Below are 15282 nucleotides of genomic sequence, written 5' to 3'. Positions count from 1 at the left end.
CAACGCAGCAGGGACTGCTGCTGGTCTCTGCTGCTCCTCAAGACAAGAGCAGGGAGGGCTTTTTCTCCCTGGAGAGGATTTCAAAGGGGTCTCACTATTGCAGTGGTCTTCTATGGTGTTCACACTATGTGACCTCAAAGTGGGAAATCCAGAAAGCCCCAAACAGGAGAGTCAAAGGCCAGGTCCCAACATGCCTTTCCACAGGAACTTTCAGAGCCAAATCAGTGTTACTGGAGAATGCTGACAAGTGCAAGCTCCCATCACCACATCACGGGTGGGCATGCAGCCACTGCTGTCCCTGCTGCACTCCAGACCAACCTCCATGGAGGCGCAAAGCACTCAGGAAGCCTACAGAAGCCACACCTCTCTCATTTTCAATGGAGGAAGGCGATTTAGGCTTCTGTAAAACAGCCAAACCTTTCTTGCACACAAGTGAGATTTGGCCACTTTAGGCTTCCCAAGCAGTTTGCCACTGAAAACTGGTAGGAAACGGGCAGGATAATTTTTCCCGGTGCTCCACAGAGGGCAGCCCACAAAGGGGGGGGGGGGCGCTGGACCCTTCAAAGTTGCCCACTCCTGATCTACATGAAGATGGGTCTACGCCATCCTGGGAGGGAGGGAGTGCTGCTCCAGGCAGTCCGGCCTACCTTGTTAACAGTCTCTTTCATGAAGTACTCCTCCATGGTGATATAGTAGCCGATCAACTCCTGCATGGCACAGCTCAGCAAGCAGTTGTGGAGCAGTTTGTCCAGGTACTTCTGATGCTCTGTGGAGTGTAACCAAGAACAAACCCTTGGACTGAAAAACAGGTTACCAATTCAGGTCCTTTTGAGCAACTGCAGCTTCCTACCCTCAGTCATAGTGTCCTACAATTAACAGATGTTATGGAAGTTGGTGGTGGGTGGGCAAAGAAAATGCAAGCAGGACTGGGATGGTGGCCAAAACCAACCAACCAACCAACCCAAGTTCTGCATCAAGGAAACTCAAATTCTGTGCTCAGAATAAATTAACCAGCAGGTATAGGGTACACTTCATGAGACCTTGGGGGTGCTGTGTTGCAATGGCCTCTAGCTATGGACTGCAAATCTGTAAATAAAGAAGCAGGAGACTCTTAATATTTATTTATTTATTAATTATAAATTTATTAAACGCCCATCTGGCTGGTCACCCAGCCACTCTGGGCGATGTGCAACACACAATAAAACAGTTTAAAACAATAAAATTCTACAATAAAAATGTTTTCTAAAATACCCTAAACCCACCCCAAATGCCTGCCTGAACAACCACGTTTTTAATGCACGGCGGAAGCTCATTAAAGAGGGGGCATGACGGAGTTCCCTAGGGAGGGAGTTCCACAGAGTGGGGGCCACCACTGAAAAGGCCCTCTCCCTCGTCCCCACCAGTCTAGCTGTCCTGGCTGATGGGACAGAGAGAAGGCCATCCGAGGCTGATCTTGTTAAGCGGCCTATCTGGTGCTGCTGGAGGCGCTCCTTAAGATAGGCTGGGCCAGAACCATATAGGGTTTTAAAGGTCAAAACCAACACCCTGAATTTGGCCTGGAAAACAACTGGTAACCAGTGCAACTCCTTCAGCGCTGGAGTGATGTGATCTTGCCGGCGGCTGCCTTTAATCAGGTGAGTCGCCGCGTTCTGTACCAGCTGCAGCTTCCGAACTGTCTTCAAGGGTAACCCCACGTAGAGCACATTACAGTAGTCTAAACGAGAGGAGACCAGGGCAAGTACGACCGATGGGAGCAGATGGTCGGGAAGGAAGGGGCGCAGCCGCCGTATCAGATGGAGTTGATACAGCGCTGTCCTGCTCACAGCTGACACCTGAGCCTCCATGGACAGCTGGGAGCCCAAAATGACCCCCAGGCTGCGGACCTGGTCTTTCAAGGGTAGCCATACCCCATTCAACACCAGGTCAACATCCCCCAGCCTCCTCTTGTCTCCCACCAAAAGTACCTCGGTCTTGTCAGGGTTGAGCTTCAGCTTATTCCTCCCCATCCAGCCACTCACCGTCTCCAGACATTTGGACAGGGATTCTACGGCCAACCTTGGTGAAGATTTGAATGAGAGGTAGAGCTGCGTGTCATCCGCATATTGATGACACTGCACCCTAAACCTCCTGATGATAGCCCCCAGCGGCTTCACATAGATGTTAAATAGCTTCGGGGAGAGGATGGAACCCTGTGGCACCCCACAAGTAAGTGGCCACGGGTCCGAAACCTCCTCTCCCAGTGCTACCCTCTGGTACCTGCCAGAGAGGAAGGACTGGAACCACCGCAATACGGTGTCTCCAATGCCCAACCCCTCCAGGCGGTCCAGGAGGATACCGCGGTCAACGGTATCAAAAGCCACTGAGAGGTCGAGGAGAACAAGGAAGGAGAATTCAATATTCCTCCAATACTCATTCTTAGTAGTTTGCGAACAACCTCCATGGCCCGCTTGGTAGCCGCATGGCCTTCATGGCAAGACAATAGGGACTGGACCATCAGAGGGAGGAGGGTATTGGGGTGCTGTAAAGAACAGGAGGGCTTGGGCCACCCAGGCAAGACAAAGCAAAGCTCAGGGATAGCAGCTGCCAGAACAACAGTATGAATTCACAGAGGACACACCAACGCCTCTGCTTTAGGGGACACACAGACAGGGGACACACCAACACTACAGTTGCCACCAGTGATCAGAAGCAGAGGGCAGAAGGGCTTTTGGCTCTGTTCCTTTCTACATCACAGACATTCCTCTATGCAAGGTGGAAGCAAAGGCCTGCCAGTTCTCAGTGAGCCTGGCTGCCATAAGACTGAGCCCAGAGAAGAGCTGGGGAACTATTCCGAGGTCACAGGGAGACAGAAAGCACAGGGCACTATCCTGCATGACCAGGATCACCTATAAACAGGGCAGAGCCTTGTGGTCTCTTATTAATGACTAACGTATTAATGTATCATTAAGGTGCTAGCCATTAACACATCAAGTCGTAAAGGACAGCACTATGACATTCTCCACTCCGGAAACGGGAAGCCCGGCTACGTGCTTCGGAGTATGTGCTTCAGGGCACGTCTGTCAAGCTGCTTCTAAAGCAGGCTGTTGAACTTCAGGCCTGTGGGTCACATCCAGCCCGGCTGGGGTCCCAACTCAGCCCTCTAGGGTTCCTCAGATGGTCACCCCCACCCCTAGCCACACCCCTCCCCCCAAGTTTGGAACCACACACTAGAAGGGATGAAGTCGGAAGAGCTCTGAAATGGTATGTGGCAGATTAAAACCTTCAGGAGATGCTTCCTGAAGTTGTACATGGTGTACAGGATTGCACACAATCCTGTCTGATCAGGTCCTGCGAAGTGCAGCTGGCAAAGGAAACCTGAGCCATTAGGCAGTAAGCCAAGCCACCCTCACATCAAACTAAGCCTCCAAGTTTAGGCTGTGAAGGAAACATCTGAAGTTTTTACCTTCCTTCACCTCCTCTGAGGCCATGGAATCGCCCACCTCAAAATCAGAGATGATGCGCCTCCGAATGAATCTCAGATACAGCTCACTCCGTGCGTTCATCAAGGTGACCTCTGTTAAGATAGGGTCCAGTTCCCTGTGAGAAGCAAAGTGAAGGTCAACAGCACAGTCACAGAACAGGCCACAGCAAAGGGATTGTCATCATCTATATACCATTGCCCATTTGGAACAAATCCAAAATGGCAGAACAAAACTTCTGAGAAACATCTGGGCATCTGACTAGCACTTGCTGGAATCCTCATGCTTTCATTTGTAATTCATGTTTCCAGTCCTCATGTTTGCAATTCCAAATGGAAACATGTACACCAATGAGGTATCCTGTGACCATAAGACTGGTCCTGAGTTTTGCTACCGTAATCTTCCCTCACGCCACTGGCTGAGGTTTTGTTAATCAGGGCTGACAAAAATGTGATCCTCACAAGAAAAACACAAGCTTGAGGGAAGACAGTGGGACTCCCACAAAGAAATGGGTTAACAACTGGGAGTGGCACCTCAAAGAATTCTCAGATAGCCTCAGTGCAGTCTGCAAGACACTTGCTGGCTGAATCAACTTCAGGTTAGCAACGACCAGAGATAAACACCTATGGCAGACAAGCCTCACAACCTTGAGCCCTGGCTTAAAGCCCTTCATCCAGCAGAACAAGAGCTAAAGCAGAATAGTCACCCACCCACACACCCTTCCTTCCCAAAGTGGTTTCTGAACTTTCATTTGATCTGACAAATTCTCTCAGTTGATTGAACACCACCACCACAGAAAAGAAAGGTCTTACCTAGCACTGTGGATTACTCAGACAGTGGCACAGCCCTCACAGAGCCAGCTGGACAAGGCAACACCAGCATCCGCTTCAGGGAAGTTCCATTTCACCCATACCCTGGCTGCTAAAGCTGGCTGCTGACCCACTGCAAATATTTCCCCAACAAGCGTAACTGTCTCTGGTGCTTTTAGTGTAGAGACATGGCTGAGGGTGCAAGCAGGGGAGTCACCATTCAAGGGTCCCATCAGCCATGAACTTTAGGCAAGCCATCTTCACACCCACTCACATCTTGATGCACCATGTGGGATTGCTGTCAGGATTAGGGAAATAACAAAGCTCCTCACCTACCTATCCTCACTGTTCTGAACTTCTACTTGTTTACTGGAGAATGCATATCCTAACCTTCTGATGCATATGCCTTAGTCAGGACAGCTTATTTTAAACTGTTCCCTTGTCTCTTTCCAATTTGCATTCGATGTGCTCACTCACTCATGCAGACATGGCTGCAGGGGCAGGAGTACAGCTGGCTCTACGGAGGAGGAAGGAGGTCTTTCCTAGTCCAGCTGCTCTCCAAGACTTTCCCTGAAAGAACCTGCCTCCTAATGGGCAGAGAGGGAGAGCACCCCAGCGTCTGGCCCACTGGAGGGCAACATGTGGGAAGGATACACCATTCCCACTCCACTCCACACTGCAATAAGGCCAGGTCTGCAGGAATATTAACAGCTAAGAGAAACCCCAGTTTCCCCCAGGAGAAAGCACCTTCCTTCTTTCCTTCTAGATGGTTCAACATTTACTAGCAGGAAACATATCTGAAGAGTACAAAGAAGAAAAGGAGGTGTCCATTTCTGTTGCCATACCTTGGCTCAATCTTTTCTGCAACTGAACTCCTCATCATGCTGTTCTGAACACACTGAAACTGCAAGCATAAAAAGAAAGGCGCCTTCAAAAACCTCTTTATTTACTGAATTTCTTAATCGCCCATCTGGCCACTCCCCCGGCCACTCCAGGCGATGTACAACAATCAAAAACAGTAAAATTAAGCATTAAAACATCGTGTCCTAAAAATACCCTAACTCTTCCTTCTCACATGCTGAATCCCAAATTACTAGCTGCCTTCGGTAGGGGCAATAACAGGGCAGCAGCCAGAGGATGGAGGGCTACGAATGTGCAACAGAACAGCCTTCTCAGAGAAAAAACTGCATTCCCCAGCAAGGGGAGCATTCAAGAACAGACGGGCCTTGGCGGATGGCTTTTCAAGAAAGCATCCAAGCCACGGCAGCATTTGCTACGTTGGGCAGAAGACATCCAGGGGAGATGGTCTTGTGTTTAAGGAGCTGCTTCAAGCATGACCGAGGGCCCCAGGGGGCCGCAACAGTCAGCGTCCGGAACAGCAGAGCCAGTGCCTGCGCCTGCCAGGCCGTGAGCTGCCTTGGGCACAGCAGATGGACTGGCATGCAGCCGAGCTGGGAGTCAAGACTAAATGGATGTGTTCACCATCAGTGTACACAGTGCCTCAGAGTTTGAGGCAAGCCTGGAAGACACAGGAGGCCTCTCAGTCTCCGACGTCAAAGGCCTTCCCTCTCTCGCTGCAGGCACGGAGGAGGGCAGGGAGTTGGCTGGGGCTGCCGAGGGAGGCGGCTGGGCTGTGAGGCACGCCTCTGTGTGGATGCTAAAGCGCAGCCTTGAGACACAGCTGTGTGAACACCCTGGGTGGCCTTGGGGATGAGTCACTCCACTCTGCCTCATTCCCATGCGGCAGATGGGAAGGCAACCGGGCCTGGCATCCTTGGGATGTTGTGGACATTAATTGGGCTGCAATCCCAGGAAACTTGAGCGAGGGCCACTTGGTGGAGTCTGAGGCGGGTGGCTGAGGTGGAGCTCAAAGGCCACAGCTTGCATGGTCTCAGGCAAGCCCCCCCGATATATCTTGGGACCACATCTGGGCCACTTCAGGGTAATGTGCCCATTTTAAATCTAGTATCTATGCCAAGAGGCTAGAACAGTGGCAGGCAACCCTTTTGCCCTTGAGGGCCGCATGCAGTGGTGGAAGGCGAGTCAGGGGCCGCATGCCGGTGGGAGGGGGTTACATGGAGCACCCCCCCGCCCAGTTTCTTACATGTGCGCGTGCACACACAGCAGGGAAGGGAGGAGGGACAAGTGATGGGACCGCAGCAAAGAGCCCAGCGATGGGCGCACTCAACTGTTTCCAGAGCTATTCAGCCAGGCAATGAGGAGGGCGATGCAGATCAGCTGAGGAGCGGGCTGGCGAGGCACACAGAAGTCTGCACTGACACATCTCTCACCTGTCTGTGGTAGTCTCTCTGTTCGATAAACTTGTCTACAATCTTCTCTGCCTGTCGGTCACATTCTGCCTGCAGGTGCTTGATTAACGAGCAAAGCCTGCCTGGCCCGTAGTACGTCTCCACAATGGGCTGGTGGGTCTCCACGACGCGGGCAATTCCTGCAAGAAAGCATAGTGTCCAGATCGCCCCTCCACACAGCTGCCCCGAAAGAGCCAGACGTCCCGTCCTGACCCCAACAGGCCAAGGCCAGGTCCAGGCCAAAGAGGATTCCAAGCGCCAGCATCTCGATCATTATGTCTGGATGCTGCCTGTGGCCTGCTGACTTCCACAATACCTCTGTCAAACAGGGACATACAATCAAGTAGAGCGTCGCTCCGATCGAGCTGCACAACTCCCCTCCGTCTCACTCTAGGACGTGGTGCGGAGGGGAATTCCAGTCACCAAAGTAGCGGGGCAAAAAACCCTTGCGGAAGGCCCAGCTTTATGGGTGGAATTATGGGACAGGGCTTCCCTGCGGTGTCACCCAAGTTGTGGAACTCCCTTGTTAAGGTTTGCTTTGTTCTTTCCTCGGTTTCAAGCACCAAGGTGAGGCAACCCACTTCCAAAGGGTTTGGGGGATGCTGTAATATATTTTTATGGAAATGGATTGCAGTTGATTGGAATTTTAGTAATGGGTTTTTGTTAAGAACCTAAGAAAAGCCGTGAGTCCAACATTTTGTTCTCTGAGGGGCCAACAAGCTGCCCATGGGAAGCCCCAAAGTAGGTATATACTACAACTGGATATATAGAGGCATACTGCCACTGATGCTGGAGGCAATATACAACCGTCATGACCCACAAATTTGTCTTTTAAAGATGTTCAAGTTGGGCCCATCACTATATCTTATGACAGCGAATTCCATAGTTTAACTATGAGCTGTGTGAAGAAAGACTTCCTTTTGTCTGTTTTGAATCTCCCACTATTGTCATTGGATGATCCCAATGAACTTCACCTTATGGGCATTACAAATGTGGGGGCTGCTCTGTATGCGATCTTTCCTTACCAAAGTCTTCGAACATCCCATGGATCATTGACGTTTTGAATTGCATTTTTCCAATTGTGCAACCAAGCGAGTCATCCAAGTTAGCATTTGCCCATGTGGGTTACTGTATGTAGGAAAAACCTCCGGTACCATTCGAACTAGGATTATTGAACATCAACCCAAATTAAGAAAATGCGTTTTGGATGCTCCCTTGGTGCAATATTTTGCAGAACGGGCTCATATGCATGAGGACTTTAATTTCCTAGTTATAGATAGAATTTATTCTCATAAATACAATTGGACAGATTAGAATAACTTACTGCTATGTAAGGAGGCGGAGTGGATCTTCAAACTACAGTCTGTGACCCCTTGAATAAGGTTTGAATGTTTCTCTGGATCTGGCATCTTTTGTGTAATATATAAAGGCATTTGTTTGGGGGATATTTTTCTGATGGCATATGAAGCCAAACACTCTACCTTTAACAGCAATGTGGATGACTTAGCCTTCTTTCAACACTGGGTATTTAAAACCTGCTACGAATTGGTATGCCCACAGCTGCCGACTCAACTCATCGACATTAGAGCGGGAGAAATTATCAGCCTGTGGTTTGAGGTTTGTTTGGTTACTTTCTGTCTCATTTCAAAGAAATTTTTCGGTACTGCACTGATACTATATGCTTTAAGTGTTGTTCTTTCTTAGCTCTGTGAAGGTCTATGAGATAAAATACAAGCTATGCCAGCGGATTAAGTGGCTTCATTTGAAAAACTATTCTGATTAAAATACTGCCACAGCGTTTTTTGTTGAGTCTAAGGATGGTGAGTTGAAACAATGTCCTTGCTTATAAAGTACAGCCTCGCTTTCATGTAAATCAGTTTTGATAAGATTATGGTAACAATTCTTAACAAGAACGTTTGTGTTTGTTTGAATAATGTTTTTGCACATGTACATATTATAATAACTGACAACTAATGTGAATATAAATATAATAAATACTGTGTGTATGTGTGTGCGTATGCATGCACACACGTGTGTGCCTGTGTGTGCATATATATATGACTATAGATTTTAATATCTTAATATCTTTACAGTCATTATTTATCTGAAGAAGCAACTCATACGCGAAACAGGATTACACCAGATTCCTGTAAGACTTTTTGGATGGACTTTGAGATCCTTTAAAGAAATTGTAATATTTATATGTATATACCTGTGGTACAGATGCCTCTATTATCTTCCAATATATGTACAATTGTATTCATATTGTTTTCATATGTATAATTATATTGTTCCAACAACAATCTATTTTAAATAGATCATTAACACCCACTACGTTCATTGTGTGTTTATATTGTTATAATATTATACTATTATTACCTGACCTATTCACAGTTGTGTACTTGTTTGCTCATTTCTTATTGGAGGCAATATACAGCCATCATGACTCACAAATTTGTCTTTTAAAGATGTTCAAGTTGGGCGCATCGCTATATCTTATGATAGTGAATTCCATAGTTTAACTATGAGCTGTGTGAAGAAAGACTTCTTTTTGTCTGTTTTGAATCTCCCACTATTCAATGTCATTGGATGATCCCAAGTTTTATTATCATGAGGGAGAAAAAACTCTCCTTATGCACTTTCTCCACACCATGCATAATTTTATACACCTCTGTCATGTCCCCCACATACTTGCCTTTTTTTAAAAGCTAAAAAGTCCCAAATGTTGCACCCTTTGCTCAGAGGGGAGTTGCTCCAGCCCTTTGATAATTTTTTCTGCACTTTTTCCAGCCCTACAATATCTTTCTTGAGGTGCAGTGACCAGAAATGTATACAGTATTCCAAGTGCGGCTGTACCATAAATTTATATAAAGGGATTATGATATTGGCAGTATATTTTTTATTCCTTTTCTAATTATGCCCAACATGGAACTTGCCTTTTTCACAGCAGCTGCACACTGGGTCATTATTTTCTCATTACTCACCCCAGCTTTCAGAAAATTTATGAACAAGTTAAAAAGCTCCAGTCTTAGTATACATTCCTGGAGGGTCCCACTGTTTATATCCCCCCATTGCAATAACTGATATTTTATTCCTACTTTTTATGCTTTCTGTTATTTAACCAGTTATTGACCTATAAGACGAATGCTTCTCTTATCCCATGTCTGCTAAGTTTGCTCAGGGGTTTTGGGTGAGGGACTTTGTTAAGAGCCTTTTGGAAGTCTATTATATTTTATATTCTATTTTCTGTTGTATTTTTGTGGTTTTAATTCTCTGAACCACCCAGAGAGCTTCGGCTATTGGCTGGTATGAATATGAAATCAATCAAATCAAGTAAATAATGACCTGGTTTGCACATAATGTGAACCCATGGTTTATTTAACTCATGGGCTGTTGAATTCTGGGTTGTTGTAATGTGCAAACCCAGGTGTGCTAACACACCATGGTTTGTTAACCATGAACAACCCAGAAAGTTTGTTGTTTTGTTGTGAACTCTGGGTTGTTTAAACCATGGGTTGTTCTTACATGTGAACCCAGAACCATGGGTTGTTCATGGGCTGGTTCGCCATGCTACAGAGGCAGTAAGCAAGAATGGTAAATAAAACCAGCAGCTTTTCATGCCAGTGCTGCAGTGCTACAAAGGCATTTGGGATATAGGCTTTTAAAAAAGGAAATTCTCAAGGCACAATTACAAACAATTCCAACAAGAAGAAAAGGTGGAAAACAACAGAAGAAGCCAATGTGGCTTCACAAAAAGCTTAGGGATGACCTGAAAACAAAAAAAGGACACATATAGGAAGTGGAAAGAAGGCCAAGTAACAAAGGAAGAGTACAGGCAGGTAGCACAGAATTGCAGGGATGGCGTCAGGAAGGCTAAAGCTGAGAACGAGCTGAGGTTAGTGAGGGATGCTAAAAACAACAAAAAGGCTTTCTTCGGCTATGTGCATAGTAAAAGGCAGAGGAAAGAAATGGTTGTTCAGCTATTAAATAAGGATGGCAAAATGATAACAGATGACAAAGAAAAGGCAGAAGTGCTCAATTCCTACTTTGGCTCAGTCGTCTCCCAAAAGAGGGTCTATGAGCCCCCTGGCAAAGGCAAAGTACAGGCTGAAGGGGGCAGGATTGCAGCTTGAGATCGACAGGCATATGGTCAAGGAACACCTAATGACTTTGAATGAGTTCAAATCTCCAGGGCCAGATGAACTGCATCCTACAGTAATAAAGGAACTGGCAGAAGAACTCTCAGAAACAATGTCTATTCCCTTTGAGAAATCATGGAGGATGGGGGAAGTGCCAGATGACTGGAGAAGGGCTAATGTGGTCCCTACCTTCAAAAAGGGTAAAAAGGAGGAACCTGGGAACTACAGACCAGTCAGTCTGACATCAATCCCTGGGAAAATTCTGGAGCAGATGATAAAGCGATCCACCTGGAAGCACCTTGAAAACAATGCCAGGATTATTCGAAGCCAACATGGATTTGTCAAGAACAAGTCCTGCCAGACAAATCTGATCTCATTTTTGGATCAAGTAACCTCCCTGGTGGACCATGGGAATGCTGTAGACATCATATACCTCGACTTCAGCAAAGCTTTCGACAAAGTGCCCCATGATATCCTGATGAGCAAACTAGCTCAAAGTGGGTTAGATGAAACAATGATCCGGTGGATCCACATTTGCTACAGAATCGGACTCAAAGAGTGCTTATCAATGGGACCTTCTCCAACTGGGCAGAGGTAACGAGTAGGGTACCACAGGGCTCAGTCCTGGGCCCAGTGCTCTTCAACATTTTAATGAATGACTTGGAGGAGGAGGTGCAGGGAATGCTGATCAAATTTGCAGATGACACAAAATTGGGCGGGATAGCTAATACTTTGGAAGACAGAAACAAAATTCAAAGTGATCTGGATAGACTGGAGCGCTGGGCAGAAAACAACAGAATGACATTTAATAGGGATAAATGCCAAGTTCTGCACCTACAGAAAAGAAACCACATGCACAGTTACAAGATGGGGGATATGTGGCTCAACAACACCACAAGCGAAAAGGATCTTGGAATTGTTGTCGATCACAAGCTGAATATGAGCCAACCATGTGATGTGGCTGCAAAAAAGGCCAATGCTCTTTTGGGCTGCATTAATAGAAGCAGAGCTTCCAAATCCCAGGAAGTACTAGTTCCCCTCTACTCAGCACTGGTTAGGCCTCATCTGGAGTACTGTGTCCAGTTCTGGGCACCACACTTGAAGAAGGATGCAGACAAACTGGAGAGGGTTCAGAGGAGGGCAACAAAGATGATCAGGGGACTGGAAACAAAGCCCTATGAGGAGAGACTGAAAGAACTGGGCATGTTTAGCCTTGAGAAGAGAAGACTGAGGGGAGGTAGGATAGCGCTCTTCGAGTACTTGAAAGGTTGTCCCAGAGAGGAAGGCCAGGATCTCTTCTTGATCATCCCAGAGTGCAGGACACAGAATAATGGGCTCAAGTTCCAGGAAGCCAGATCCGGCTGAACATCAGGAAAAACTTCCTGACTGTTAGAGCAACATGACAATGGAACCAATGACCTAGGGAGGCGGTGGGCTCTCCCACACTGGAGGCCTTCAAGACGAGGCTGGACAGCCATCTGTCAGGGATGCTCTGACTTGGATTCCTTCATTGAGCAGGGGGTTGGACTCGATGGCCTTATAGGCCCCTTCCAACCCTACTATTCTATGATTCTATAGGGAGGGAGATGGCAAAGGAGGAGAGAAACCAACAATCCAGGAATTTAGAAAACAAACCACAGTTTGTTTGATCATCTGCCAGACAAACCCTGAGTAGGGCAACGGACCATGGATTAGCGTTATGTGCACATGAGGTCAATATCGTCCAGAACATGCCTATTCACCTGCTTGTTGACACTCTCAAACTAGTCTAAAAGATTAATGAGGCAGGACGTACCTTTGCAGAAGCCATGTTGATTCCACTTCAGTGGGGAAGTGGAATCAACATGGCCCTTCTATATGCTTAATAATTCTATCTTTAATAACACTTCCCACCAATTTACCCAGAAAGCCCATTAAGCTAACTGACCTTCTATTTCCTGGATCATGCCCCCCCGCCCCCGATCCCTTTTTAAAAATTGGTGTTACACTGGCCACTTTCCAGTACTCTAGCACAGAGGTTGATCTTACGGAGTTATTACCTATGTTTGTTAGATCAGCGATTTCACATTTAAGTTCTTTAAGAACTCCAGGATGGATATCATCTGGGCCCAGTGATTTTTTGTTTTCAATCTGTCAATAAGGTCAACAACTTCATCTCTTGTCACTACTATCTGTCTCAGTACCTCAGACCCCCTTCCTGAAAAGTATGGATGCACGGATTTTGTTTAATTAGTTATGTGCATGTTTCGTCGATTGTCAGTGTCTTTCGTTCCACTGCCCACTCATTGACAGAACTGGATTTTTTCCCCCTAAAAGTCCACAAAAAAATCCACTGCAATTTGTATAACTTTTGCTGGCATGTAACATTTTGCATATTTTTCTTAGTTCAGCATACAATCAGTGAGCAGAGTGCACAAAAAAGAGTGCTTAGCAGTGGAGGCTGAAGAGAGATCAGTGACGTATTAAACGTTCTAGGGTGTTTTTTTTTAAAGGTGTACATATAGCATTTTTTCCAGTAAGTTTCGTATTTACGTACAATTAAATTTGCGTGCAATATAAGTACAAAAAAGCATGTAAATCCACAGGACTCGGAAGAGCAGATTCCATCTGCTATGGAATCCGCAGGTCAAATTCATAGAAATCCGAAATCATTTGAATCCACTTTGGATTTCTCTGATATCCCTACTCAGAACACACTGAAGGTTTTGTACAGAGCACTATTAGCCTGTCAGTGTCACAGGGCTGGGCATTCAGAAAGAAGGCAGAGAATTACCTTCAAAGAGGAGAGTCAGTGTGTCTGCAAAGATGACAGCTGCTCTACGGTCACTCATGTCTGTCTTCAACACCAACTGCAGGTTTTCTTCTGCTTTATTAGCAACCTGGAAGGAATAACAGCCTTCAGAAGGCTTTGTCACTAATCCAGTCTAAGGCTATCCTCTTGCAAGAAGGCTGGTTCTTGCATCTCTTGACCACTTTATTATGCGTCTACTTACCGATGCTTTCCTGAAACAAGGAACCAAGAATTAGTAGTTACGGGGGACTTCTAACAATCCTGATATCTGCTGGGAGACAAACTCCACTAAGCATGGAACCTCCAACAAATTCCTGAGATGCCATGCTGACAACTTCCTCTTTCAGGAAGAGGAGGAAGTAACAAGATGGTCAGCTTCCTCGATTTGATCATCACCAATAGGGAAGAGTTGTCAATGAGATTAAAGTAGCAGGAACCGGGGGGGGGGGGGGGCAGTGCAGGGGTTAGAGTGTTGGACTGTAACTCAGGAGAGCTGGCTAGTCCCTGCTCAGCCATGAAGCTCACTGGGTGACTTTGGGCCAGTCACTGATGCTCGGCCTGACCTACCTCACAGGGTTGTTGTGAGGATAAAATGGAGAGGAGGAAGGCCATGTATGCCACCTTTGGTTCCTTGCAAGGGAAAAAAAGGCAGAATATAAATGTAATAAATAAAAAATAAAAATAAATTAAGGCCGGAATTCCTGATCTTATGGAAAGCTAAAGGTGAGCGTAGTCAAACATGTACCTTGGACTTCAGGAAAGGTGGTTTTAATATGCTCAGGGAAATGCTAGCTATGATTCTGTGGCTAAATATACTAATGGGAAAAGGAGCCCAAGATGGGTGGGAGTTCCTGAAGCAGGAGTTACTTAAGGCACAACCAAAAATTATTCCAATAAGGAAGAAATATGGGAGACATAAAAAAGCCAATATAGCTGCACAAAAAACTAAGCGAGGAGCTGAAAATTAAAAAAGGACACGAGTCAGAAATGGAGGGACAGACAGGTCACCAAGAATGAGCACAGACAAGTAGCCCAGACTTGTAGGGACAGTGTCAAGAAAGCTAAAGCTCAGAATAAGCAGAGTCTGGAGAGGAGTGCTAAGAGCAACAACCAAAAGGGCTTGTCCAGGTGTGTTTGAAGCAAGGGGAAGGGCATGGTAGGTCCACGGCTCAGTAAGGAAGGCGCAATGTTAATGGGTGACAAAGAAAAGGCCGAGCTGCTCAAGTCCTATTTTGCCCCCATCTGTGTGCAGCTTCACAAAAGCAGTACAACTGGGGATGACTGCAAGATTTTCCCCTTCACATGTTACTCACATGAAGGGGCAACATGGGTAGAAAGGGGACATGATGTCACACCTCTGGTCCTGCCCCCGATAATGCACAGTCCTGGCATTCCTGCTTTAGCATGGCAGTATGAGGTGAGGAAGCACACACAGATCTTTATGAGCCTGGAACCCTGGACTCCTAGAACACCTCTCGCATGCCAATGGTCACTGCTCTTGGCACAGCCCACCAGCCCTGCAGCTACACTCACCTGTTTACAGAGGTATTCGGAGAAATTACTTAGCCCTTCGTCGTGCAAGCCCAGCAGGGGGAAGATTTTGAAAAAGCGTTCCACTTGTGGCAGGTCTTCCTGCTTTGTGGCAATATCAAATTTCTCAGCCACAATGGTCTTCAAGCGCTGCTCTGCCTCCTGCAGGAGCTTCAGGTTGGCCTCAATGACGCTGCCTGCCCAGAAAGGAGATGCTTTCAATGCTGTTTCTGTTTCCCAGTACTG

General features: G+C 46.6%; 1 protein-coding gene across 2 annotated transcripts in view; it reads right to left on the bottom strand.

Moving 5' to 3' along the window:
• Window positions 1–15282, bottom strand: part of COG4 (component of oligomeric golgi complex 4) — a 33659-nt gene that overhangs the window by 11130 nt on the left and 7247 nt on the right. For both annotated transcript variants that reach the window (XR_014784644.1, XM_084812334.1), the window contains exons 5-10: window positions 15040–15233; window positions 13489–13594; window positions 6559–6716; window positions 5113–5171; window positions 3443–3576; window positions 648–766 (exon numbers count right to left, since the gene is read on the bottom strand). Coding sequence is in view for 1 of the 2 variants with exons in the window: in XM_084812334.1 (XP_084668460.1) it covers window positions 648–766; window positions 3443–3576; window positions 5113–5171; window positions 6559–6716; window positions 13489–13594; window positions 15040–15233 (770 nt within the window). In the remaining variant the exon portion in view is untranslated. The remainder of the gene's footprint in view (window positions 1–647; window positions 767–3442; window positions 3577–5112; window positions 5172–6558; window positions 6717–13488; window positions 13595–15039; window positions 15234–15282) is intronic.

The sequence above is a fragment of the Heloderma suspectum genome, chromosome 8 (assembly GCF_057233095.1).
Source record: "Heloderma suspectum isolate Gila_16-S chromosome 8, 16-S_ref, whole genome shotgun sequence".
NCBI lineage: Eukaryota > Metazoa > Chordata > Lepidosauria > Squamata > Helodermatidae > Heloderma > Heloderma suspectum.
This window is presented reverse-complemented; position numbering and strand designations above follow the sequence as displayed.